The 27,134-nt window shown below is 43.7% G+C and overlaps 1 protein-coding gene across 4 annotated transcripts in view; it reads right to left on the bottom strand.

Moving 5' to 3' along the window:
* farp2 (FERM, RhoGEF and pleckstrin domain protein 2) overlaps positions 1-17,370 on the bottom strand; it is a 220,429-nt gene extending 203,059 nt beyond the window's left edge. For all 4 annotated transcript variants that reach the window (XM_072255826.1, XM_072255824.1, XM_072255825.1 and 1 more), the window contains exons 1-2: positions 17,309-17,370; positions 5,926-6,156 (exon numbers count right to left, since the gene is read on the bottom strand). In XM_072255826.1, the coding sequence (XP_072111927.1) occupies positions 5,926-6,129 (204 nt within the window). In that variant the 5' untranslated portion in view covers positions 6,130-6,156; positions 17,309-17,370. The remainder of the gene's footprint in view (positions 1-5,925; positions 6,157-17,308) is intronic.
* Positions 17,371-27,134: the final 9,764 nt, after the last annotated feature.

Below are 27,134 nucleotides of genomic sequence, written 5' to 3'. Positions count from 1 at the left end.
AGGTCTTTTGCTGTTACCATTGGGCTCTTTTTCACCTTCTTCAGCATTGCACACTGTATTCTTGGTGCGATCTTTAAAGGACACCCACTCCGAGGGAGAGTAGCAACAGTACTGATTTTCCTCCATTTGTTGACAATTTCTCTTACTATGGACTGATAAACACCCAGGTCTTTAGAAATGCTTTGGTAGCTTTTTCCAGTTTCATACATTTCTACAATTCTTCTTCTAAGGTCCTTTGAAAGTTGTTTTGATTGAGACATGGTACACATAAACAGGTCTTTCTTGAGAAGAGCAGACTGTCAGTAACCTGACTTCGTGTGTCTTTTTTTAAATAGGGCAGGGCACCTCCACAACCCACACCTCCAATCTCATCGATTGGAACACCTGACTCCAAATTGCTTTTCTCGAAGGCATGACCTCAGAGGTTCAGACTTTATTTGAACACAAACAGTGATTGTTTAAATGGCATACTCAGTATTGATGAGAGATACAATTGTTCAGGGAGACAGGGAGACAGGGAGACAGGGAGACAGGGAGACAGGGAGACAGGGAGACAGGGAGACAGGGAGACAGGGAGACAGGGAGACAGGGAGACAGGGAGACAGGGAGACAGGGAGACAGGGAGACAGGGAGACAGGGAGACAGGGAGACAGGGAGACAGGGAGACAGGGAGACAGGGAGACAGGGAGACAGGGAGACAGGGAGACAGGGAGACAGGGAGACAGGGAGACAGGGAGACAGGGAGACAGGGAGACAGGGAGAATCTACAAATTCACCAGCAATATCACTGTTGTTGACAGAATCACAGTTGTGGCTGGGGGTGAAATAGGTCAGCTGGTTGAGTGATGCTTGTAACAACATCCTTGGGTTTGTCGGCAAAACTAGGAAACTGACCATGGACTTTAGGAAGAGGAATTCACCAGTTTCATAAGATTCACACTGTCATTGAAGATCGGCAAACTTCTACTGATATGTAGTACAGAAACATTCTGACTCATTGCATTAAGGTATGGTATAAGAAGTTCAATACACAGAAATATAAGGTACGAAGTTCAAAAGTTCAAAGTAAATTTATTATCAAAGTACAGACGGGTGGCACTCCATTGGTTGGGGTCAACCACAGATGTTGCATCCTAGCTGCCTACGTTGTTGGTGCAGCGCCATCAGTTGATACAAGAGCCAGGGCAGTACAGTATGATATGGAGAGCAAACCGTTACCTTACAGCAGACTCACCCTCTCCACGTAGCTGATGAACAGCACAGACCGATACAGTTTGGCACTACTGGTGCCATAGGAGTTGCCAGTCAGCATTGAACTCAACACAAGACTAACTAAGGGACTCCAGCTCCAGATTTTTCCTTGGGGTTTACTCTTGAAGTCTTCCCATGAGTGGGTATAGCCACAAGGCAGCTGAGGTTTGAGATCAAAGTTTTTCTTCTCCAAGATGAGCTGCCTACCACAGCTGACAAGCCCCATCTGCGCAGAGTGACTGATTTTAAGCTAACAGTCACACTCCTTTGCCACATGTGAAGGCCTGGAGCGGGATTTAGTTGTACAAGGCTATTGGAGATGCACGCCATTGGAAGCATTTAATAGGTAGGAGTTTATCCCCACTGCCTCTCCCAGCCATGACAGCCTAAAGGAACCCAAAGCTTTACTACCCTGAGATTCTTTTTCTTGCAGGCAATTCACAGAAAATACAAAGAAACACAATAGAATCAGGAAAAAGCACAAAGACTGACAAACAACCAATGTTCAAAAGACAACTGTGCAAATATAAAAATAATAAATAAATAACTATCAAAAACATGAGTCCATAGGTTGTGTTCAGTGTTTAGGTGAGTGAAGTTATTCCCTCTGTTTCAAGTTCAGGGTAACAACTATTCTTGAACCTGGTGGAGTGGGCCCTGAGGCTCCTGTACCTCCTTTCTAATGGCAGCAGCAAGAAGAGACAATGGCCTGTATGGGAATCTTCATTGCTAGATACTGATTTCCTGCAAAAGCGCTCCCTGTGGATCTGCTCAATGTTGGGGAGTGCCTCACCTATGATGGGATGGGCTATATCCAAAACTTTTTGTCCATGCTTTCTTTGGCCCTCTCCACCTCTGATCCCCTGATAAGGACTGGTTCACGGAACTCCAGTTTCCTCATCCTCAAGTCAATAATCAGCTCCTTGATCTTGCTCACACTGAGTGAGAGCTGTGGCATCACTCAGCCAGACTTTCAGTCTCCCTCCTATATGCTGATTTGTCGCCACTTTTGTTTCGGCCAACGACTATGATGTAATTGCAAACTTAAACATTGCTTTGGAGCTGTGCGTAGCCTCACAGTCATAAGTTAAAGCATGCAGAGCAGAGGGCTAAGCACACAGCCTTGTGGTGGACTCAGACCGTTCCATCATAGGTACAGTTTTCCCCACTGTTCAGGACATCCAGACGAGACAGCATCTTAAGGAAGCAGCATCCATCACTAAGATACCCCAACCACCTGGGCAAAGCCCTCTTTGATACTCCATCAGGCAAAAGATATTGTACCCAAAAACTCACAGCTCAAGTTCAATGCAGTTTCTTCCACACTGTCTTAACATTTTGAACTAACTGGAAAACCCTAACACTCAGACTATATTTCTTTTTCCTCTGAATATTAGTTATGGTTATTTGATATCAGTTATGTTAATTTATGTCTATACTAGATTATGTTTGTGTCTCTTTTACCGTTCCTCATTCTGGTTACCCTCTCACTCCTACTCTTCTCCTCATCTGCCTATCACATCTCTCTGGTTCCCCTCCTTCTCCCCGTTCTTCCATGGTCCACTGTCCTCTCCTACTACATTCCACCTTCTTCAGCCCTCTTGCTCTTATACCCCTCCCAGCTTCTTACTTCATTCCCCTCCCCGGAGTCACCTATCACCTGCTCACTTTTACTCCTCCGCACTGTAATTCGAGCTGCAAAACAAATAATTTCATTAGTGTTTGCAAAGTTACAGCATTTCAAAAGTGCCAATTCCTACCTAAAAAGTTTCTAAAAAGTCATCTTGGTAATACAGATTACAATGAGAATTGAGAAATACAGTAGGTTTGGTAGCTGGACAACAGATAACACCCACACAATTTCCATTTAAGTGCACTGCTGAGTCAACTGCTGTGATTAGCAGCTCCAACTAACCTTGAGATACAGATAAATTATTCCAGAGCATAAAAGATTATTTGACAGAACAATGTAATCAAACACAACATAACCACCTCTCCTCCTACAGATACACCCATGGTTAAAATTTGGGAAATTTGCTAATATACACAGGTAATTTATAATCAACAATGGAAAACTATGAAGATATCGAATTTCACTTCCTATAAGTAGACAAATTGCAAAGCAAGACAAAACTTGTTACCTACCAACTGGGATTAGTAAAGCACCAATTGAAAACTTGCCCATGAATCACAATGAGAAATCAGCAAGAGCCATGTGTCATAATGAACAAAATTCGCAGTGTGCTTTTCAATATGCCAAGGTACATGTTGCATTATTTTCTGCTGGGCTCAATGAAATGTCTCAATATGCAATATAGTTTGCACCAGATAAACAGTTACCATATTCTTCTGGACAAAGATCATGCTTCTTATCAATCTAATAGATCCAAAATTCAAATATTTGTTAATTATAGTAGTGCTGGCTAAACTTCAGATAATATTTCCCACATTTCCTTGTTATGCTCAAAGGTTCCTCTTATTTAATTTGGGCTCCTTTTGCCCCTGCCACTGCATAAGTTCTTAGTTTTTGGCCAGTTCACAAAACTTTTTTTCTTTCACAAATATAGCATGTTTTCCCAAAATAAAGTTTTGAACCTGAACCCTGATGTGTAAACTAAAAATTAGCACTAAAAAGTTGTGCATGCAGCATTTCTCCCTTCCCACTCTCAGAACAATCATTCCTACAGCCAACTCACTGTCAATTGCAATCAAATGGGCCACTTTCCGCATAAAAGTGTCAATCAGTAGTCAAATGGATGATATTCTTGGCTTGGTCACAAAATAACATAGGACAATCAGTTTGGAGATGCAAGACACTGCAGATGCTGGATTCTGCAGCAAAAAAGAAATAGAACTGCTAGAGGTACTCAGCAGGTTAGCAACTTTCTGTGGAGGGCAATGGACGCTGATGTTTCAGGTCAGGACCCTTCATCTGGACTGAAAAAGGAAGAAAGATAAACAGTACACATTTGAATGAATGAAGGATGGATGGGGCAAAGTTAGCAAGCAATAGGACCATAGCAAGGAGGGTTTGACTAGCAGATAGTCACGTGCAAGAGGGAAGAGTGGAGATAGCAACAGAGGGTGCAATATGATTCTGTGTAATCTATTATGCTCTGGAATACTTTATCTGTACCTCAAGGTTAGTTGGAGCTGCGAATCACAGCCATCAAGTCAGCAGTTCTTCAATACAGTTAAAAGAAAACTTAGCCGAATCTCTTGTCCATTCAATCACAAGAAAGTTGTGTGTGGGGGGGGGGGGGTGGGAGGAGGAAAGTGCAAGAGAGAGTGAGCGAGAGAGAGCAATAAAATTACTTTGCATTAGCAAGAGGCATCTTGTCTTGCTCCTAATCTAGAAATAGTTCACATATTTCAGCTTTTAAAAATAATATCTTTCTGAAAATAAGTGATGTGCACTGGTAGCAGTCAGGTTCAAACTTAATATGTTTGAGGGAATGAGGCAACACCCAAATGGAAAGCAGCAAGATTGTGTGATTAGGAATCACGGGTCAACCTATAAGCCCAACAAATTTATATTTATTTTGTTTATGTTTATTTAGAGATAGAGCACGGAATAGGCACTTCTGGCCCTCCAAACTATGCTGCCCAGCAATCCCCAATTTAACCCTAGCCTAATCACGGGACAATTTACAATGACCAATTTAACTGATGCGTCTTTGGACTGTGAGAGGAAACCGGAGCACCCAGAGAAAACCTACATATTCCACAAGTACAAACTCCTTACAGAGGATGCCGGGATTGAATTCCAAACTTCAATACCTTGAGCTGAAACAGCATGCACTAACTAATATGCTATCGTGGCACCCAATATTTAACAACAGCAAACAAAACAGTGCAGATATTCTCACGTTACATCAAAACATTATGGGTAGAAGTAGGCTGCTAGCACCTCAGCATAAAATGCCAATGACATGCCAATTTCTTATCATGTTTGTAATGTACCGTGTGTGCTGCTGCTGCAAAAGCTAATTTTCATGGCAATTATACTCTGGCTATGCATGCCAATGACAATATAGTTGAACATCTGTAGTTACCTTGTCGCTAACCCTCAAATCATACAAGTATTTTAAATCTGAATTTGCTGGAAATTTTGTAGTTCAAATTCCAGCCCACAACTTTTACATTTTGTATATAACAACCCATTAAAATATCAGATCAACGCTAGGAAACCTTCAACTTTATCCAAACTACTGTTCACTCAACTAAGTGAAATCTCAAGCCTTTGGTATATCACTACTCTTAGTACAAAAAATTACTAAGTTTATACTGTTTAATTACTTCTTCACAAGCGCTGCGCTCACAAAGAACACTAAACAAAAACAAAACAAACCCTACCGCTTCTTTTCCCTTATCTTCGTAAGCACAACAGTGATACAACGTGCCAACTCAAAGCAATACCCTGAGTAGTCAATGAATAGTTTGTGGTAAGTCTGGGCAGTGTAACGGATCTGCGAGGAACTAGCAACTTAGTTCCAAAATGTTTTGCTGCCACATCAGAACCTCCTAGAAATCACAATATCTAACCAAGAACAGAAAACACACAGGTGGAAACTTGACTGCCTATCAATAGATCTTATGCTCAATAGACGATAGTTTGTTTTTTTTTAAAATAGCTAAATTGCAAACTTTGTAGGGAACTAAAAATTACCTCACCTCTACTTCAAACTGTTCTTGCACATCATCCAACAACTGAACCGTGAGCTGCATCCCTCTGCCACGTGGTTTACTAGAGGATGATGTGGTGCCGATCGAGAGGCTCTGCCCTGGCTCCAGAGTACTAACTGCTGCATTTGTCACTGTTCCAAGTCGAGCTCCAGGAGTCTGCAAAACACGGTATGTTCCTTCCATCTCCTCCATCCCACACCTTCAGACAGCACATGTAGTCTAGGAAAAGGAAACCATCAAATTTATAACTGCATTTTCACTAAGCAAAAATACCTTGGTATTCCCAAACCTTTAAAATAATCCAAAAATTTTCTCGATTTTTTTGCCTGAAATTACAGTAGTTTTAGGGAAGTATACAAAAATATTGTTTAAAATATGCAGCAAATTATTAATGACCACATAAGATTTTCTCCATTTAAACTTTGATTATAACTGATTCTGAAGCACAGGGATATTTGTAAAGAGAGTCCAATAACTTTCAGCTGTTTGTTTTTCACATGTTGCCAACAGCAATTTTGTGAACTGTTTTTCAACAGCTGCCCACTAAATTAATGGCTACTTGTAAAGTGAATGAAAATGAAGGTTGGGTTTTGCAGTTTATTTCATTAGTCAGAAATTTCCATTAACAAAAGTTAATTAGCTTAAGAATTAGTATTCACCAGGCTAAAAATTTCAAATACATAGTAGCAATCCTTTAAAAAATTACTATTCAACACAAAGTATTTTGGTACAGAGATCAATGTCACTTGAGTTGCTTAACATCAGTAACTAGAAAAATAAGCAACAGTTTCAGGTAACTGAGCATTTTTGAAACACTTTGGTCATTGTGAATAAATGAACCTGAAGACTTAGAGATACATCCAGAGAAGAGCAAAGGGAAAAGAATCCTGCAACACACATCAAAGTTGCTGGTGAACGCAGCAGGCCAGGCAGCATCTCTAGGAAGAGGTACAGTCGACGTTTCGGGCCGAGACCCTTCGTCAGGACTAACTGAAGGAAGAGCTAGTAAGAGATTTGAAAGTGGGAGGGGGGAGGGGGAGATCCAAAATGATAGGAGAAGACAGGAAGGGGAGGGATGGAGCCAAGAGCTGGACAGGTGATAGGCAAAAGGGATATGAGAGGATCATCGGACAGGAGGTCCGGGGAGAAGGAAAAGGGAGAGGGGGAAAAGACCCAGAGGATGGGCAAGGGGTATAGTCAGAGGGACAGAGGGAGAAAAAGGAGAGAGAGAGAGAGAGAGAGAAAGAATGATGTGTGTATATAAATAAATAACGGATGGGGTACGAGGGGGAGGTGGGGCATTAACAGAAGTTAGAGAAGTCAATGTTCGTGCCATCAGGTTGGAGGCTACCCAGACGGAATATAAGGTGTCGTTCCTCCAACCTGAGTGTGGCTTCATCTTTACAGTAGAGGAGGCTGTGGATAGACATATCAGAATGGGAATGGGTTGTGGAATTAAAATGTCTGGCCACTGAGAGATCCTGCTTTCTCTGGCGGACAGAGCGTAGGTGTTCAGCAAAACGATCTCCCAGTCTGCGTCGGGTCTCGCCAATATATAGAAGGCCACATCGGGAGCACCGGACGCAGTATATCACCCCAGCCGACTCAGGTGAAGTGTTGCCTCACCTGGAAGGACTGTCTGGGGCCCTGAATGGTGGTAAGGGAGGAAGCGTAAGGGCATGTGTAGCACTTGTTCCGCTTACAAGGATAAGTGCCAGGAAGGAGATCAGTGGGGAGGGATTGTGGGGGGGGGGGGGGGGGGAGAGAAATGAAAGAATCCTGCATGTTTTCTGAAGAAATGCATTTCCTCGCAGTAAAGCCCATTTTTGCACTGGAGTACTGACTATACAAGCTGCTAGTTGTGTCACTTAAGAGTCAGTTATTTGACTTCTCAAACAAGTTTCTTAGGGATTATGAGTGTCTTGATAGATTTTATATCTTGTAAAAATAACATTAAACATGCCTACTTCAACAATCTAAAAATATTCAATCAAACTGGCTCGAGTTTGGGAAAATATTTTAACTAAATGCCATCTTGACACAAACAAGTTACCCTGTGCCATCAAATTTAAAAGTGAGCCGTATTTCCTGGTATCTGTAACCACATCAAGTTGAACTCTGGTGGTTTTCAGATTCTGATGATTGTGCAAATGACTTTGCTACCTCATTTTTTGATTTATAAAACCTGTCTACTTTCATATTTGTGACCTGTATTTAAATCTTAATTAGTGAATTATTTCAACATTTACAAAATTTACGCCCGTGCTCCACCCAGCATCACCAAGGCAACTGGGTAGGATAATAAAGGCACAGGAACAGGGCTGTCCTTTGAACGTATCCACTACTCAAGGATGATTTCTCACACCCCGGCAATTATTAGTTATCACAAACCCATCACAACTGGCTCCGCATCAAATGCAGCTAACAGATCTTTCAAACTTTTGCACGTAATTTCATTCACACTAACCCAAGCACTAATTTTTATTTTAACCCTACCCAGAAAACAGAAACCTACCCTAGCATTCCTCCAATTCTCCAAAACATCTTAGAAACTTTAACTGACTCTGTCACTAATGCACGTGACACCAACTTCTTAAAATGAATTTGCAATATTCACTCTTGTAATGAGATTTTTTTTCCTTGTGAGTTACATTCTGATTTGTCAGATCTGTGTGCTTTAGTGTTCAATTGGTACTAATTTGGAGCCCTCTTATTAACCCTAATACTTTAAATTCCACTATTACGTCCTTGGTTTGCATAATTTCAATTTAATGTTTTTGATCAATCTTTCATTCTAGAACATCTCGAACAAAAGGTTAATATATGCCACCTATGGTATAGTGCCAAAAGTGCTAACAGTATTCAATAATGTGTAGTCTAGTCAGAGCTTTGTATAACTTCTATGTTCATCTATGCTGGACATAAAAGGCCAACATTCCATTACCCATTCCAATTATATTTTGTACTTGTTCTTGACATTTTAACAGAATAGAATTATACAAAGATATAAGCAAAGAAGCATACACGTCCAAATTCTGCATGAACCACACATCTAACTTTACCATTTACAAGTTACTCTATTCTTTGGAGGTTCAAAGTGTAAAATGCCACACTAACCCCAATTTGCAAACTCAATTAAAATTCTCCATCATTTAAAGCTTCCATCAACGCTGACTGCTTCCAATGTCATTTAACAACATACAAGAGAAAATCTGCTGATACTGGAAATCCAAGCAACACACACACACAAACTGGAGGAACTCATGTTCCTCCATGTATGATAAAAGTACAGTCGACGTTTCAGGCTGAGACCCCTCAGAAGGACTGGAGAAAAAAAGGATGAGTCGATTTATAAGGTGAGGGAGGGGAGAGAGAAACACACAAGGTGATAGGTGAAACCAGGAGGGGAAGGGGTGAAGTAAAGAGCTGAGAAGTTGATTGATGGAAGAGATACAGGGCTGGAGAAGGGGGAGTCCAATAGGAGAGGACAGAAGTCCATGGAAGAAAGAAAAGGGGGGAGCGATGGACAGGCAAGGAGATAAAGTGAGAAAGGGAAATGGTGGGGGGAGGGGCACTACTAGAAGTTCAAGAAATCGATGTTTGTGCCATCAGGTTGGAGGCTACCCAGAAGGAATATAAGGTGTTGTTCCTCCAACCTGAGTGTCGCATCATCACGACAGTAGAGGCATGGATTGACATATTGGGATGGGAATGGGAAGTAGAAATAAAATAGGTCGCCACTGGGAGATCCCACTTCCTCTGGCAAAAGTCTCCCAATCTACGTCAGGTCTCACCGATATACAGGAGGCCACACTGGAAGCACCAAACACATATGACCCCAATAAACTCGCAGGTGAGTTTTTTCCAGGCCTCACCTGGAAGGACCGCTCTGAGCCCTGATTGGTAGTGAGGGAGGTGGTGTAGGGGCAGGTGTAGCACTTGTTCTGCTTGCGAGGAAAAGTGCCAAGAGGGAGATCAATAGGGAGGGATGAATGGACAAGGGATTTACACAGGGAGGAATCCCTGCAGCAAGAAGGAAGTCGGGGGGGGGGGGGGTGTGGAGGGAAAGATGTGCTTGGTGGTGGGATCCCGTTGGAGATGGCAGAAGTTCCGGAGAATTACGTGCTGGACACAGAGGCTGGTGAAAAGACAAGAGGAACCCTATCCCTGGTAGGGTGGCAGGGGGATGGGGCAAGAGCAGACGTGCATGAAATGAAAGAGATGCAGTTGAGGGCAGCGTTGATGATGAAGGAAGCGAAGCCCCTTTCTTTGAAAAAGGAGGACATCTCCTTCCTTCTAGAATGAAAAGCCTCATCCTAAGAGCAGATTGTGGCAGAGACGGAGCAATTCAGGGAAGGGCATGATGTTTTTACAAGTAACAGGATGGGAAAAGGTAGAGTCCAGGTAGTTATGAGAGTCCGTGGGTTTATAATAGACATCAGAAAATAAGCTGTCTCCAGAGATAGAGACGGTGAGATCGAGAAAGGGGAGGGAGGTGTCAGAAATGGACCTGGTAAATTTGAGGGCAGGGTGGAAGTTGGAGGCAAAATTAATGAAGTTGACGAGCTCGGCACAGGAAGCAGCACCAATGCAGTCGGTGTAGCGTAGAAAAAGTGGGAAACCGACCCCAGTGTAGGCTTGGAACACAGAGTGCTCCATGCAGCCGACAAAAAGGCAGGCATAGCAAGGACCCATGCAACTGCCCACTGCTACACCTTTTGTTTGAAGGAAGTGGGAGGAGCTGAAGGAGAGATTATTGAGAGTGAGAACAAGTTCCACCAGATGGAGGAGAGCAGTGGTGGAGGGGAACTGGTTGGGTGTGGTGTCCAGAAAGAAACAGAGAGCTTTGAGGCTTTCCTGGTGAGGGATGGGGGTGTAAAGTAAAATAAGATGATGGAGGCCAGGGAACCTGAAATTCTGGAAAAGACCCAAAGCATGTGATGTGTCATGATTGTAGGTGGGGAGGGACTGAATTGGAGACCAGTGTGAATAAAACAGAGTCAAAGTATGCAGATATGAATTTGGTGCGGCAAAAACAAGCTAGAACAATGGGTCTACCTGGACAAGCAGGATTGTGGATCTTGGGTAGGAGGTAGAAACGGGAGATGTGAAGTGCAGGAACTATGAGGTTGGTGGCAGTGGATGGGAGATCCCCAGAGCTAATAAGGTCAGTGGTGGTGTGGAAGATGATGGCCTGGTTCTCCTTAGGGGGATCCTGTTCGAGGGACAAGTAAGAGGTGGTGTCTGAGAGTGGCCCTGCCCTGGGCCTCAGCAAGGTAGAAGTCAGTCCACCAGACTACTACAGCACCCCCTTTATCTGCGGGTTTGATGGTGAGGTTTCAATTAGTGTGGGAGGAGTGAAGTGCAGAGCACTCGGAAGGGGTTAGATTGAAATTGGAGCAAGAATTGAAGTTGAGACGGTTCTGTCTCCTCAGCAGTTGGTCCAGAGCAGGCAGAAGACCAGGGCAAAATATCCGGAAAGAGGAGGAGGTTGAAGATGGCAGAAGGGGTCATCGCTGTGGGGTGGAGAGTCCCTGCCAAAGTAGTAGGCTCGGAGACAGAGGCAGTGGAAAAAAAGCTCAGTAATGTGGCCAGCCTGGAACTCACTGAGGTGTGGGCACAGGGGGACAAAGGTGAGACCCTTAGTGAGGACAGAACATTCTGCCTCGAGAGGGGAAGGTTGGAGGGAATGGTTGACAAGGTGAGGCCCTTACTGAGGACAAAAAATTCTGTCTCAGAGAGGGTAAAGTCAGAGGGAATGGTGAAAACCTGGCATGGACAAGAGCTGGGATTGGAGGGGGAAGGGGGTTGGTAGTGTCTAAAGAGAAGGGAGGTTTAGGGTGATGGTGGGATGACAGGAAGATGGAGTCTCTGAGGGCCCAACAGCTAGCAGTGGGACCTGAGAGACACGGGATTGCAGAGTGGTGGACGGGGGGGGGGGGGGGGGAGGGCAGACAGGAGTTCCAGCAGCCACGTGTGAGGACCCAGACTGGAGGTCAAGGCTGGAGTCAGAGCTGGAGTTGGAGACCCTTCCTTTCTGTTAATTCCAGAATCGCAATCAGGCCACACTCCGGTTGGAAAACAACACCTTATATTGTGTCTGAGTAGTCTCTAACCTGATGGTATGAACATCCATTTCATGAACTTCCAGTAATGCCACCCTCCACCATTCCCCATCCTTTTCCCTCTCACCTCATCTCCTTGCCTGCCCATCGCCTCCCTCTGGTGCTCCTCCCCTTTTTCTTTCTTCCACTGCCTTCTGTCATCTCCTAATAGACTACCCCTTCCCCAGCCCTGTACCAATCAACTTTCCAGGTCTTTACTTCATCCCTCCCAGTTTCACCTATCACTTGTATTTCTCTCTTCCCCTCCCCCACCTTTTAAATCTACTCATCTTTTTTTCTCCAGTCCTGTTGAAGGGTTTCAGCCCGAAACGTCGACTGTACTTTTTTCATAGATGCTGCCTGGCCTGCTGAGTTCCTCCAGCATTTTGTGTGCATTGTTCCAGTGTCATCTATCTTTGTCTTGTGTGCAGCTTTTCATTGATTCTATTGAATTTCTCTGTTCTACCGCCTACAAAAAATGAATCCCAGAGTGGCATATACTCTTGATAATAAATTTAATTTGAACCTACCCCACCCTTGTTAGAACATTACAACGTTTTTAACAGGAACAGGCCATTTGGCTCAACAAAGCTTGCCAAATTCTTATTCACATAGTGTGTTGAAATAACTGTTGAGTTTAGATGAGAAAGTCTCGAAGGTACTACTCTCAACTACACAACTAGGTAGTTTGTTCCATGTGTCCACAACTGACTGTGTAGAGAAATGCTTCCTGATGTTAGTCTGAAATCTCCCTTGAACCAGTCTCCACCCGTGTCCTCATTGATGGAGTAATTTTGAAGTAGCAGCTGGCATCCACTTTACTTATACCCTTAATGATTTTGAACACTTCTTCTATCATGTCTCCTCTCATTCTATGTCTATTCAGGCTAAGAAGATTTAATTACTTCAATCTTTCTTCATAGCTCTTACGCTGCAGACCTGGAATGAGTCTCGTCGTCCTTCTTTGAACTCCCTCCAGTGCTTTCACATGTGTCACAAAATACATAACCAAAATTGTACACAGTGGCCTCACAAGCACATTATACAGCTTAAGGAGAACATCTCTAGACTTGAACTCCACTGGGTGGATTACATACCCAACATTCTGTTAGCCTTCCTAATCGCTTATGTGCATTGTCTAGATGTTGATAGTGAGGAGTCTACCAGGACGCCCAAATCTTTCTCATGCAGTGTACTTTCTAACTCAAGATCCTTGTATATTTATATCTAATATTTCTACCTCCTATATGTAATATTTTACATTTACTTACATTAAATTTCATGTGCCATTTATCTACCCAAACCTGGATTTTGTTTCAATCTAACTGTATTGATTCTGATTAGGACAAGGATTGAACTTTGCGTCAATACCAGTGCTAGTGCTGCTTTGACCTTCTGGCTCAAACAGACTTAAAATTAAGCATCACCACTTAATTACTGCTCTGTGCCCACTCTTTCCCACCATATTCACAACAAAAATACTTTAACCCTAATTCTTCCTACTAGACTAAGCTCCACAAAAATCCATAATCCTACCTCTGAAGCATATCCAAAACAGTAGTACTCTTAATATGCTGTAAACAGTAAGATCAGGCAGCATTGATGGAGTAAGAATCACAGAATTAAAATTTCATATTGAAGACTCACTTTCATTAAAATTTCAATGAAAGATAATAAATTGTACATTTCTCTCCCAACAGATGCTGCCTGACCTGCTGAATACATGCAATGTTTCAACTGCAACTCTCAAGTATCTGGTTCCTTCTCTCCCCCACTACCACCCCTCTCCCCACTTTATATTCCTGTTTTACTGTCCTCAATTTTAGTTCATAGTGTGTTTGCTGACAATACAGTGTCAGAGAGACAAACAGTAAGGAAAGAGCTTTGGACCAGGAAGTCCACAGGTATCATCCATTTACAGTGTCAATTTTATACTAACCCAATCTGAAAACTTAACACTCCCTTATTATCCCTACATTCCCATCATCTATCCCCAGATTCTATCATACACCTACACACTAGGGCAAACTGTAGTGGCTAATTAATCTACCAACTAACATGTCCTTCAGATCTGGGAAGAAACTGGAGCACCAGGTGGATGTGCAAATTCCAGAGGTCAGGATCATGTCCTGGTCAGTGAGGCATGAGAGATGCACTCTATGTTTGTTACCTCTCAAATGTTAATATAACAATGTCCTGGAGTGACTTATAGCTATATACAAAATTAGATCTACTATCTCATCTAGTAACTCACCTTTCAAAGTTGCTGGTGAACGCAGCAGGTCAGGCAGCATCTCTAGGAAGAGGTACAGTCTTCCTAGAGATGCTGCCTGACCTGCTGCATTCACCAGCAACTTTGATGTGTGTTGCTTGAACTTCCAGCATCTGCAGAATTCCTCGCGTTTGCGAACTCACCTTTCAAACTGGCTTTACAGTTTACATTCATTAAATGTAGCCTTTGCGGGAATCATTCAACACAATTCTGTATTCATGCTAAGATAACATTGAAGATCTGACAGAAGTAAGCTGTCATGACAACGAATACATACATCTCCCATTACAGTACATAATAAGCCAACTCACACTTCAAAGGAAAACATTCAACCTCAAACTTCCTCTTACTCTGAGCTCTGTTCAGTCACTACAAATTAAATTTTTACTACAGCACATTTGCTCAAACAGTAACAGCTCCAGATAGAACAAAAACCAATACCAAATTATATAAAGTACAAAAGAATTTCTCTCACCATGAGCTGGAAAACATGGAACAAAACTAAATTATTACATATACTACATAAAACATTTAAGATTTCAATGATCCTTTCAAATGCTGCTAATACCAATGTGTTAAAGATACTAACAACTTGCACCGATTTACCATACTTAACAAAGGTGGCACATAAAAACATAGAAAACCTACAGCACAATACAGGCCCTTCGGCCCACAAAGCTGTGCTGAACATGTCCTTACCTTAGGAATTACCTAGGGTTACCCATAGCCCTCTAAGCTTCGTGTCCCTGTCCAGGAGCCTCTTAAAAGACCCTACCGTATCCGCCTCCACTACATCACTGGCAACCCATTCCACACACTCACCACTCTCTGTGTAAAAAACTTACCCTGACATCTCCTCTGTACCTACTCTCAAGCACCTTAAAATTGTGCCCTCTTGTGCTAGCCATTTCAACTCTGGGAAAAAGCCTCTGACTATCCACACAATCAATGCCTCGCATCATCTTGTACACTTCTATCAGGTCACCTCTCATTCTCCATCACTCCAAGGAGAAAAGGCCAAGTTCACTTAACCTATTCTCATAAGGCATGCTCCCCAATCCAGGCAACATCCTCCACACCCTTTCTATGGTTTCCACTTCCTTCCTGTAGTGAGATGACCAGAACTGAGCACAGTATCCAAGTGGGGTCTGACCAGGGTCCCATATTCCTGCAACATTACCTTTCGGCTCTTAAACTCAATCCCACGATTGATGATTGATTTTGTATCCTATGGATGTCCCACTGTAACCTCTGACAGCCCCCCACACTATCCACAACACCCCCAACCTTCATGTCATCAGCAAATTTACTAACCCATCTCTCCACTTCCTCATCCAGATCATTTATAAAAATCATGAAGAGTAGGGGTCCCAGAACAGATCCTTGAGGCACACCACTGGTCACTGACCTCCATGCAGAATATGACCCGACTACAACCACTCTTTGCCTTCTGTGGGCAAGCCAGTTCTGGATCCACGCACCAACGTCCCCTTGGATCCCATGCCTCCTTACCTTCTCAATAAGCCTTGCATGGGGTACCTTATTAAATGCCTTGCTGAAATCCATATACACTACATCTACTGCTCTACCTTCATCAATGTGTTTAGTCACATCCTCAAAAAATTCAATCAGGCTCGTAAGGCACGACCTGCCTTTGACAAACCCTTGCTGACTATTCCTAATCATATTATGCCTCTCCAAATGTTCATAAATCCTGCCTCTCTTGATGATGCAAAGATCATTGCCAGAGGCTCAGCAACCTCCTCCCTCGCCTCCCACAGTAGCCTGGGGTACATCTCGTCAGGTCCCAGTGACTTAGCCAGCTTGATGCTTTCTAAAAACTCCAGCACATCCTCTTCTTTAATATCTACATGCTCAAGCTTTTCAGTCCGCTGTAAGCCATCCCTATAATCATATAACCATATAACAATTACAGCACGGAAACAGGCCATCTCAGCCCTCCTAGTCCGTGCCAAACTCTTACTCTCACCTAGTCCCACTGACCTGCACTCAGCCCATAACCCTCCATTCCTTTCCTGTCCATATATCTATCCAATTTAACTTTAAACAACAACATCAAACCTGCCTCAACCACTTCTGCTGGAAGCTCGTTCCACACAGCTACCACTCTCTCAGATGACATGACATCGCCAAGATCCTTTTCCATAGTGAATACTGAAAGTACTCATCAAGTATCTCTGCTATCTCCTCCAGTTCCATAGACACTCTTCTACTGTCACACTTGATTGATCCTATTCTCTGACGTCTTATCCTCTTGCTCTTCACATACTTGTAGAATACCTTGGGGTTTTCCTCAGTCCTGTCCGGCAAAGCCTTCTCATGGCCCCTTCTGGCTCTCATAATTTCATTCTTCAGCTCCTTCCTGCTAGTCTTATAATCCTCTGGATATTTAACAACGATACAGATACTATCCATCGATGCCCCCGTGTAAATACTTCTCTACTAATAGTCACTTGGACTGGTCAATGTGTTAAAAGTGAAGACTAAAACGGTTTTGTCGTCAGTAGCCTCCTGATCAGATGATGTTAACAGGCATTTAGACATGAACGTGAAAGGAATGAATGGACGCGGATCACGCCACATCCCAAAAATATTCAATACAGGAATGGTGACTACAGAACATTAAACACTGGAAACTGCCGTCGACCGTACCAAATTAAAGTTAAGCCTAAACGCCTACACACGATCCACAGACAGCGTCAGTGTGTTAATATTTCAGGCCAATGCCCATTTAACAGGAACGACAGCTATATAAAAGACTTTTAATCATAGTTAATGCATTTTAAACAGAAGAGAACAAGGAGCGGTGACTGCAGAACCTAAAGGTACGTCTCCAACAGTCTTCTCCACGTCCCGTCGCAACACCACCCCAGTCTCGGGATCCGGAGCGGGGCCACATGCCGCGGGCCCATGGGTCCGCGATAATCTCGGTCAGGTCTGAGCCGCGCCCGATCCCCTCCACCACCGTGCTCACCTCACACTTCAACAGAGCTCCGCTCTCCACACCCCGCCGCCATCTTCCTCGCCAGCTGCACCGTCTGCTCATTGAAGGAGCGATATATCCAATGGAAACCCAGTCTGAAGCAGCCGGAAAACGGATTGGCCAGAACCGAAGGCGGCATTCCCTGTCTGACTGGCTATAGTTTCGCAGACATGTCTCATTGGTCAGTGAATCTGCTCCCCGTACTTTATTGGGCTAAATGAATTAGAGATCGAGCTGAGTGAGGGGCCTCGCGAAACGATGATGGGGGTACCTTGGTAAAAGGCTTACCTACAACTAGGTTAATTCAGCACTGGTTAACTCAACTCACAGATGGGTACAAGTCGGAGGGAGAAGCTGTTAAAGTTCTTAATGCAGACAACAGGATCTCATAAAATCGTTAATAGCCATAGTCATACTTTATTGATCCCGGGGGAAATTGGTTTTCGTTACAGTTGCACCATAAATAATGAAATAGTAATAAAACCATAAATAATTAAATAGTAATATGTAAATTATGCCAGGAAGTAAGTCCAGGACCAGCCTATTGGCTCAGGGTGTCTGACCCTCCAAGGGAGGAGTTGTAAAGTTTGATGGCCACAGGCAGGAATGACTTCTTATGACGTTCTGTATTGCATCTCGGTGGAATGAGTCTGGCTGAATGTACTGCTGTGCCCACCCAGTACATTATGTAGTGGATGGGAGACATTGTCCAAGATGGCATGCAACTTAGACAGCATCCTCTTTTCAGACACCACCGTCAGAGAGTCCAGTTCCATCCCCACAACATCACTGGCCTTACGAATGAGTTTGTTGATTCTGTTGGTGTCTGCTACCCTCAGCCTGCTGCCCCAGCACACAACAACAAACATGATAGCACTGGCCACAACAGACTCACAGAACATCCTCAGCATCGTCCAACAGATGTTAAAGGACCTCAGTCTCCTCAGGAAATAGAGACGGCTCTGACCCTTGTAGACAGCCTCAGTGTTCGTTGACCAGTCCAGTTTATCGTCAATTCGTATCCCTAGGTACTTGTAATCCTCCACCATGTCCACACTGACCCCCTGGATGGAAACAGGAGTTACTAGTGCCTTAGCTCTCCTCAGGTCTACCACCAGCTCCTTAGTCTTTTTCACATTAAGCTGCAGATAATTCTGCTCACACCATGTGACAAAGTTTCCTACCGTAGCCCTGTACTCAGCCTCATCTCCCTTGCTGATGCATCCAACTATGGCAGAGTCATCAGAAAACTTCTGAAGATGACAAGACTCTGTGCAGTAGTCGAAGTCCGAGGCGTAAATGGTGAAGAGAAGGGGAGACAAGAGAGTCCCCTGTGGAAAAGTAGGCAAATAAATGTTTCTCCTGTTTATACCAGCGTCTCAAAGTCAAAGTAAATTTATTATTGAAGTACCCATGTGACTTCTCTCATTAACAAGCTGTTCTCGCCCATGGAACTGCAGCACACTGAATGTTTTTTTTTCGATTCCCCCACTACCACCACCATTCCCTGTAAACTACAGCAGGGATCCCTGCTTATTTGAACTCTGGACCCTTAGCACAGCGGAAGGTTCCGTGGACCACAGGTTGAGAACCCCTGCTCTAGAGATTGTTGCGCGTGAACATGCCAGGAGATCAACAGTTTCTGAGATACCCAAATCACCACACAGTCTAAGTTATTTAAATCGCATTTCTTCCCCATTCTGATGTTTGGGCTGAACAACAACTGAACCTCATGGCCATATCTGATTGCTCTCATGCATTAAGTTGCAGCCACATGATTGGTTGATTAGTTAAGCAACACATATCAAAGTTGCTGGTGAACGCAGCAGGCCAGGCAGCATCTCTAGGAAGAGGTACAGTCAACGTTTCGGGCCGAGACGTCGACTGTACCTCTTCCTAGAGATACTGCCTGGCCTGCTGTGTTCACCAGCAACTTTGACGTGTGTTGCTTGAATTTCCAGCATCTGCAGATTTCCTCGTGGTGGCTGATTAGTTATTTGCATTAACAAGCAAGTGTAGCAGTCTACACCTTAGTGGCCATTGAGTGTATGCTACAATATACTTCCTACTACAGGAAAGATACTAGTATGGATAGAAGATTGGCTGACTGGCAGAGTGGGAATAAAGGGGCCTTTTCTTGTAGGCTACCTGTGTCTGCTGGTATTCTGCAGGGGTCGGTATTGGGACTGCTTCTTTCCACATTATATGTCCATGATTTTGGATGATGGAATTGATAGCTTTGCGGCTATGTTTGCAGAAATACAAAGATAGGTGGAGGGGTAGGTAGTGCTGAGGAAACAGGGAGTCTGCAGAAGGACTTAGACAGATTAGGAGATTGAGCAAAGAAGTGGCAGATAGAATATAGTGCAGGGAAGTATATGGTCATGCACTTTGGTAGAAGGAATAAAGGTATATACTATTTTCTAAGTGGGAAGAAAATTCAAAAATTGGAGGTGCAAAGGGACTTGGGATTCATTGTGCAGGATTCCCTAAAGATTAACTTGCAAGTTGAGTCAGTGGTCAGGAAGGTAAATGCAATGTTAGCATTCATTTCACAAGGCCTAGAATATAAGAGCAATGCTGAGGCTTTATCGGACTGTGCTTGGAATATTGTGGGCTGCTTATCTGAGAAAAGATGTGCTGGCATTGGAGAGGGTCCAGAGGAGAATCACGAGAATGATTCTGAGAGTGATGTGTTCATGTATGAAGAGCGTTTGATGGTCTGGAACTGTACTTGCTGGAGTTTGGAAGAATGATGGGGGATCTCATTGAAATCTATCGAATATTGAAAGGCCTAGATGGAATGAATATGGGGAGGATGTTTCTGATGGTTACTGAGCCTAGGACTCGTGGGCACAGCCTCAGAATAGAGAGATCACGCTTTAGAACAGAGAAATGAAGAGGAATTTCTTTAGCCAGAGGGTGGTGAACTATGGAATTCATTGCCACGGATGGCTGCGGAAGCCAAGTTATTGAGTATATGTAAAGCAGAGGTTGTTATGCTGGTTAATCAGTGCATTAAAAGTTACAGAGAGAAGGCAGGAGAATGGGGTTGAGAGGGAGAATAAATCAGCTAAGATGGAATGGCGGAGCAGACTTGATGTGCTGAATGGCCTAATTATGCTCCTGTGTCTTTTGATCTGAACAGAGAGTGACAAACAGCCAATGCAAAAGAACTGTGCAAATAATAAACAAATAGTATTGAGAACATGAGTTGTAAAGTCCTTGAAAGTGAGCCTGTAGTTTGTGGAATCAGTTCAGAGTTATTCCGAGTGAAGTTATCCACGCTGGTTTACGAGCTTAATGGTTGGAGAATAATAACTGTCACTGAACCTAGTGCTGCGGGACCCTAGGCTGCTGTACCTCCAGCTCAATCACAGTAGTGATAAGAGGGTATAGTGATGGGGATCCTAGATGATGGATGCTGCCTTCTTGTGGCAGTGCTCGATATAAACATGCTCAGTGGTGGGGAGGGTTTTGCCTGTGGCTGAGAGGGATATATCCACCATTTTCTGTAGAACTTACTATTGGTGTTTCCATGATGTAACCAATATAGATACCCTCCACTGTGCATCTATAGAAGTCTGTCAAAGATTTTGGTGACATGCCAAATCTATGCAAACTTTTAAGAAAGTAAAGGTGTTGCCATCCCAACTTTGTGATGGCACTTACATGCTGGTCCCAGAACAGATTATCTGATATGAAAATGCCAAGGAATTTAAAGTTACTGACCCTCTTCACCTCCAATTCCCTAATGATGACTGGCTGGTGAACTTCTGGCTTTTTCCTCCTGTAGTTGATAATCAGTCTTTGACATTGAGAGAGAGGTTGTTGTTGTGGTGCCACTCAACCAGATTTTCAATCTCCCTCCTACATGCTGATTCATCGCTGCCTTTGATTCAGCCAACAACGGTGCTGTCATCAGCAAACTTAAATACGGCATTGGAGCTATATTAGCCTCACAGTCATAGCTATAAAGTGAGCAGAGCAGGGGGCTAAGCACATCACCTTTGGTGCACCCATGCAGACGGTGATTTTGGAGGGGAGAAGTTGTTGCCAATCTATATTTCCTGGCATTTGCACATGAGGAAATTGAGGATGCGGTTGCACAGGAAGGTATTGAATCCCAGGCCTTGGAACATAGTGATGAGTATTGAGGTGATGATAGTGTTGAATGCTGAGCTGTAGTCAATGAAGAGCATCCTAATGTATGCACCTTCACTGTCCAGAAGTTTCAGGGCTGAGTGAAGGGCCAATAAAATGACATCTGCTGTTGATCCATTGTGACGTTCAGTAAATTAGAGCAGATCCAGTGCACTCCTCAGGCAGGACTTGACATTCATGACCAACCTCTCAAAGCACTTCATTACAGTGGATTTAAGTGCTGCTGGAAGACAATTATTGAGGCAAGTCACCAGGCTCTTCTTGGGCAACAGCATGATTGAAGGCTGTCTGAAGCAGGTGAGTACCTCAGTCTGCCAAAGGAAGAGGTTGAAGATGTCCACAAACATTTCAGCCAGTTAGCACAGGTCTTCAGCACTCAGATGCTTTCATTTAATGAACAAGAGTTAGGGGTGGCGTGAAGGTACTGAGAGAATAAGGACTTCCATGGCAATAATGGGGACTTTATTTTACACCAGCAAATGTTTTTAGTAACACAACCACTGACCCAACTGGTTACTCTTGAAAGACATCATTGTCAAGTAGAATACTGAAATGTGGAAGGGATAGCGATGTGAAGTCTTTGTCAACAAATCCTGAAGACAGCAAGGCAGGTAGATGAGAAGAAATTTTCTTTATTTTCTGTTTCAAATCTCTTTGGAGATCTACCATTCTACATTTATTATGATTCATACCATTGACCATTTTGAGCAGCAGTCAATCAGACATCAGAAGCATGAGAGGATGTAGCTCATTCAGGTTCATCAATTAAGTAGAAAAGGCAGTGACTTACTCCAGATTGGTGTTTTGAGCAGCAGCCAATCAGCGTTCGGGAACAGACTATGTTCCAAGCCTGCACTGCTATCACTGCCCAACTGCTTCGACAATTGTATTGGTCCTGCTTCCTACACGCATGCTGGGCTTGTCAACTTCTTCAACTTTGCCTCTAACTTCCACCCTGCCCTTAAATTTATCTAGTCCATTTCTGACACCTCCCTCCCCTTTCTCGATCTCTCTGTCTCTATATCTGGAGAGAGTATATCTGCTGACATCTTTTACAAACCTTCACAGCTACCTGGACTATCCCTCTTCCCACCTTGTCATTTGTAAAAATGCCAACCCCTTCTCTCAGTTCCTCCAACGTCACTGGATCTGCTCTCAGCATGGAGCTTTTCATTCCAGAACTAATGAGAGTGTCCTTCTTCTTCAAAGAAAGGTGCTTTCCTTCCTCCACCATCGATGCTGCCCTCACCCGCACCTTTTCCATTTCATGCATATTTGCCTTCAACCCATCCTCCCATTACCACACCAGGAATAGGGCTCCTCTTGTCCTCACCTACCAACCCAGTAACCTCCACATCCAACACACAATTTTCTGCAACTTCTGCCATCTCCAACGGGGTCCCACCTCTTGCAAGCAGAACAATGCTACAACTGCCCCTACACCTCCTCCCTCATTACCATTCAGGGCCCCAAACAGTCCTTCCAGGTGAGATGACACTTCACCTGTGAGTCTCTTGGGGTCATATACAGTGTCCTGTGCTCCTGTGCAGCCTCCTTTATATGGATGAGTCCTGACATAGATTGGGAGACCACTTTGCCAAGCACTTATGCTCCACAGAACAGAAAAAGTGGGATCTCATGGTGACCTCCCACTTCAATTCTATTTCCCATTTCCAGTCCGACACATCAGTCCACGGCCTCCTCTGCTGTCCCAATGAGGCCACACTTAGGTTGGAGGAGCAAAAGCTTATATTGTCTGTGTAGCCTCCAACCCAATGGCATAAATATCAATTTCTTGAACTTCCAGTAATTGGCCCCCCCTTCACCATTCCCATTCCCCTCTCTCACCTCATCTCCTTAACTGCCCATCACCTCCCTCTGGTTCTCCTTCCCTTTCCCTTTCTTCTGTGGTCTTCTGCACTCTCCTATCTATATCCTAGATTTTCCCTTCTCCAGCCCTTTATCTCTTTCACCTACCAGCATCCGAGCTCTTTACTTCACCCTTCAACTTCCGCCCATTTCACCTATCACCTACCACCTCGTACTTCAACACCGATCAACATCGATGGGCCTGCAGTTGAGAGAGTGAGTAGTTTCAAGTTCCTCGGCACACACATCACTGATGATCTCACCTGGACTGTACACACCAGCTTTGTGGCAAATAAAAGCACAACAGCGTCTCTTCCAACTCAGGTGACTGAAGAAGTTCAGCACGGGCCCCCAGATCCTCAAGACCTTCTACAGGGGCACCATTAACAGTATCCTAACTGGCTGTATCACTGCCTGGTATGGGAACTGTACCAACCTTGATCGCTGTGCACTGCAGAGAGTGGTACAGACAGCCCAGTGCATCTGTGGATGTGAACTTCCCAACACTGAGGACATTTACAGCAGCAGGGGCAGAAAGAAGACCTGGAAGATCATCGGGGACACCAGTCACCCCAACCATACTGTTTCAGCTGTTTCTGTCTGGCACACAGTACCACAGCATTAAAGCCAGGACCAACAGGCTACAGGGCAGCTTCTTTCTACAAGCCATTAGACTTGTAAATTCACTTGTCTGTACATTGCCATGGAGTCATAATGCAAAGATTTTTACTCCCTCACATTACGGGACGGATGTAAGATTTAAATAAATTCAAATTCTTCCTCCCCTCCCCCACCTTCTTACTCTAACTTCTCATCTATTTTCCAGTCCAGATGAAGGGTCCTGGCCCAAAACATTGACTGTTTACTCTTTTCCATCAACGCTGCCTGGCTTGCTGAGTTCCTCCAGCATTTTGTGTGTGTTGTTTGGGATTGATTGGCAAGAGCAAATTAAAATAAGGCAGGGTCAAGCGGAGCAGCCGTTGTCAGACTGGCCATCATTGGAGTGGTCAGATTTAGGGGGGGATTTTGAGGCTTTAGCTCTGCGAGGCTTCAGTGAGGTGAGGCTTCAGTCAGAAAAGGCAAAACAGAATTGTAGATAGAATGTTTTTGTTCCCCACAGTTTATTGAGTTTCCTTCTTTATATTTGCTCAGTCAGAATAGTAGGGGTGCAAAGCAGAATGGTGGAATGCTCCTCTTGTGGGATATGGGAAGGCAGGGAGACCTGCAGTGTCCCTGATGACCAACAGGAAGTGCATCCAGTTGCAGCTTCTAACAGGCCGTGTTAAGCATAGCGAACAGTAGTAAATCAAGGCAACTGGACCTGCTGTGTCATCTAGAAGACATTTCACCACTCATCCGAGAGGCTTCTTCAGTTCTGATCCATGGTGGGTAGTTCTCCGGTTTATAAACTCTCTTGATTTGTTTAAAGGTATAGCAATCACATGAGGGTCATTAAGAGTCGTAGAGGTAATGGGAGGGTCATTAACCTTTGCGTGAATGGAGGTGTGAACTGTTGTGGAGTCACTGGGGTAGAGACGTGAGAACTGAATTGTAAGTAACTGATAGGTGTTGTTGTACTCCACCCACTCTGTTCAGGGATGGGTTTTCCAGTTTGACAAAGATGATTTCTTTAACCCTTCTTTCAAACCACCCGTCCTCCCTGTCCAAAATGTGCACATTGTTATCATCAAAGGAGTGTCCCTTGTCCTTTGGGTGTAAACATACAGCTGAGTCTTGACCTGAGGTGTTGGCCCTCCTATGTTGAGCCATCTGTTTGTGAAGTGGTTGTTTTGTCTTAGCGAAATACAGATCTATGCCGTTCTCATATACATTGAATAGCATATACAATATTGCTCTGTTTACATTTGGGTGTAGGATCCCCCCACCCTCACCCAGCTTGTTTATAACTGAGTTCCAGTTCTTACTTAAAGTGAGACTTTTATCTTTGTTAAAATTATTTCCCTCTAGTTTTATTTCAACAGCTTCCTTTACCAGGCGATCCCAAAACCCATTGGCATGGCACAGTAGTTTTGTGCCATCAAAGTCGATCAAATGGCCATTGCAAATAGAATTCGATTGTAAACAAGGAGGGACAGCAGAAAACTGATTGGATGAGTGCTAACCAATCAGGAGGTACATATACCACCAGACTAGACATGCCCAGGCATCATCGCTGATGAAGATGGCAGAGTTTGCATCGCAATGTCATTTAAAATTGGTACTTGTACCCATCTGAAAGCCCAAGAAGAGTTTATTCATCATATACATCAGGAAAGCACTAGAAGATTAAACTGTTTAACATGTGACAAAGGAGTTGGTGTAGGAGGGAGGGTGTCAGATTTTTGGATCATTGGGCTCTCTTCCAGAGAAGGTGGGACCTGTACAGAAGGGATAGTTTGCACCTGAACTGGAAGGGACCAATATCCTAGCAGAAAAGTTTACTAGCGCTACATGGGCCGGGGGTGAGGTTTAAACTAAAGTTACAGGGGGATAGGAAACAGGGTGCCAGAACAGTTAGTGGAGAGGTTGTGGAGACATTTTGTTAAGACCTCAGACAAAGTCAAAAATCAAAAGGTTGAGCATGGTGCAACTCTTGTTCTGAGCTGTGTATATTTCAATGCAGGAAGTATCGTTGGAAAGACAGATGAGTTCAGGGCATGGATCAACACTTGGAATTATGATATTGTAGCCATTAGTGAGACTTGGTTGCAGTAGGGTCAGGACTGGCAGCTCACTATTCTGAGGTTCTGTTGTTTTAAACACAGCACAGCAGGAGGAATTAAAGGAGGAGAAGTCTGTGTAGGGGAACACTTTGCATCTGGTGATCACAATGCCATTAATTTCAAAATAAATATGCAAAAAGATAGGTCTGGTCCATGGGTTAAGTTTCTAAATTGGAGAAAGGCCAATTTTGATGGCATCAGAAAGGATCTGGCAGGTGTGGATTGGAACAGGCTATTTTCTGGCAAAGATGCATTTGGTAAGTGGGAGGCCTTCACAAGTGAAATTTTGTGAGTACAGAACTTGTATGTACTTGTCAGAATAAAAGACAAAGAAAAATGTTTTAGGGAACCTTGGTTTCAGAGAGATTTTGAGGCCCTGGTTAAGAGAAAATGGGAGGTGCATAGAAGGTAAGAATAAATGAGGTACTTATGGAGTATAAGAAATGCAAGAGAACACTTAAGAAAGAAATCAGGAGTGATAAATAAGGCATGAGTTTTCTCTAGCAAACAAGATGAAGGAGAATCCTAAGGGATATGGTAGGAGGAAAAGGATTGCAAGGGACAAGATTGGTCCTCAGGAAGATCAGAATGGTAATCCATGTGTGGAGCCAAATGAGATGGGGGAGAGCTTAAATCATGTTTTGCATCTGTATTTACTCAGGAGACAAAGTGAGACAAAGCTGCATCAACTTCTGGACCCTACAGATTACAGAGAAGAAAGTGTTTGCTGTCTTGAGGCATATTAGGGTGGATAAACCCTCAGGCCCTAACAAGGTGTTTCCTCAGACTTTGTGGAAGGCAAGTGCAGAAATTGTCAGGGGCCCTAGCAGAGATACTTAAATCATCCTTATTGACAGGTGAGGTTCCAGAGGATTGGAGGATAGCCAGTGTTGCTCCACTGTTTAAGAAAGGCTCTAAAAATAAATTAGGAAATTATAGGCCAGTGAGCCTGACAACAGAAGTGGAAAAATTATTGGAAGGTATTCCAAGGGATGAGATATATGAGTATTTAGATAGACATGGATTGATTAAGGATAGTTAGCATAGCTTCGTTCATGGTA

The sequence above is a fragment of the Mobula birostris genome, chromosome 4 (genome assembly GCF_030028105.1).
Source record: "Mobula birostris isolate sMobBir1 chromosome 4, sMobBir1.hap1, whole genome shotgun sequence".
NCBI classification, from domain to species: Eukaryota; Metazoa; Chordata; class Chondrichthyes; order Myliobatiformes; family Myliobatidae; genus Mobula; species Mobula birostris.
The sequence above is the reverse complement of the archived record's forward strand: the minus strand, read 5'-3'. Positions and strand labels throughout refer to the sequence as shown.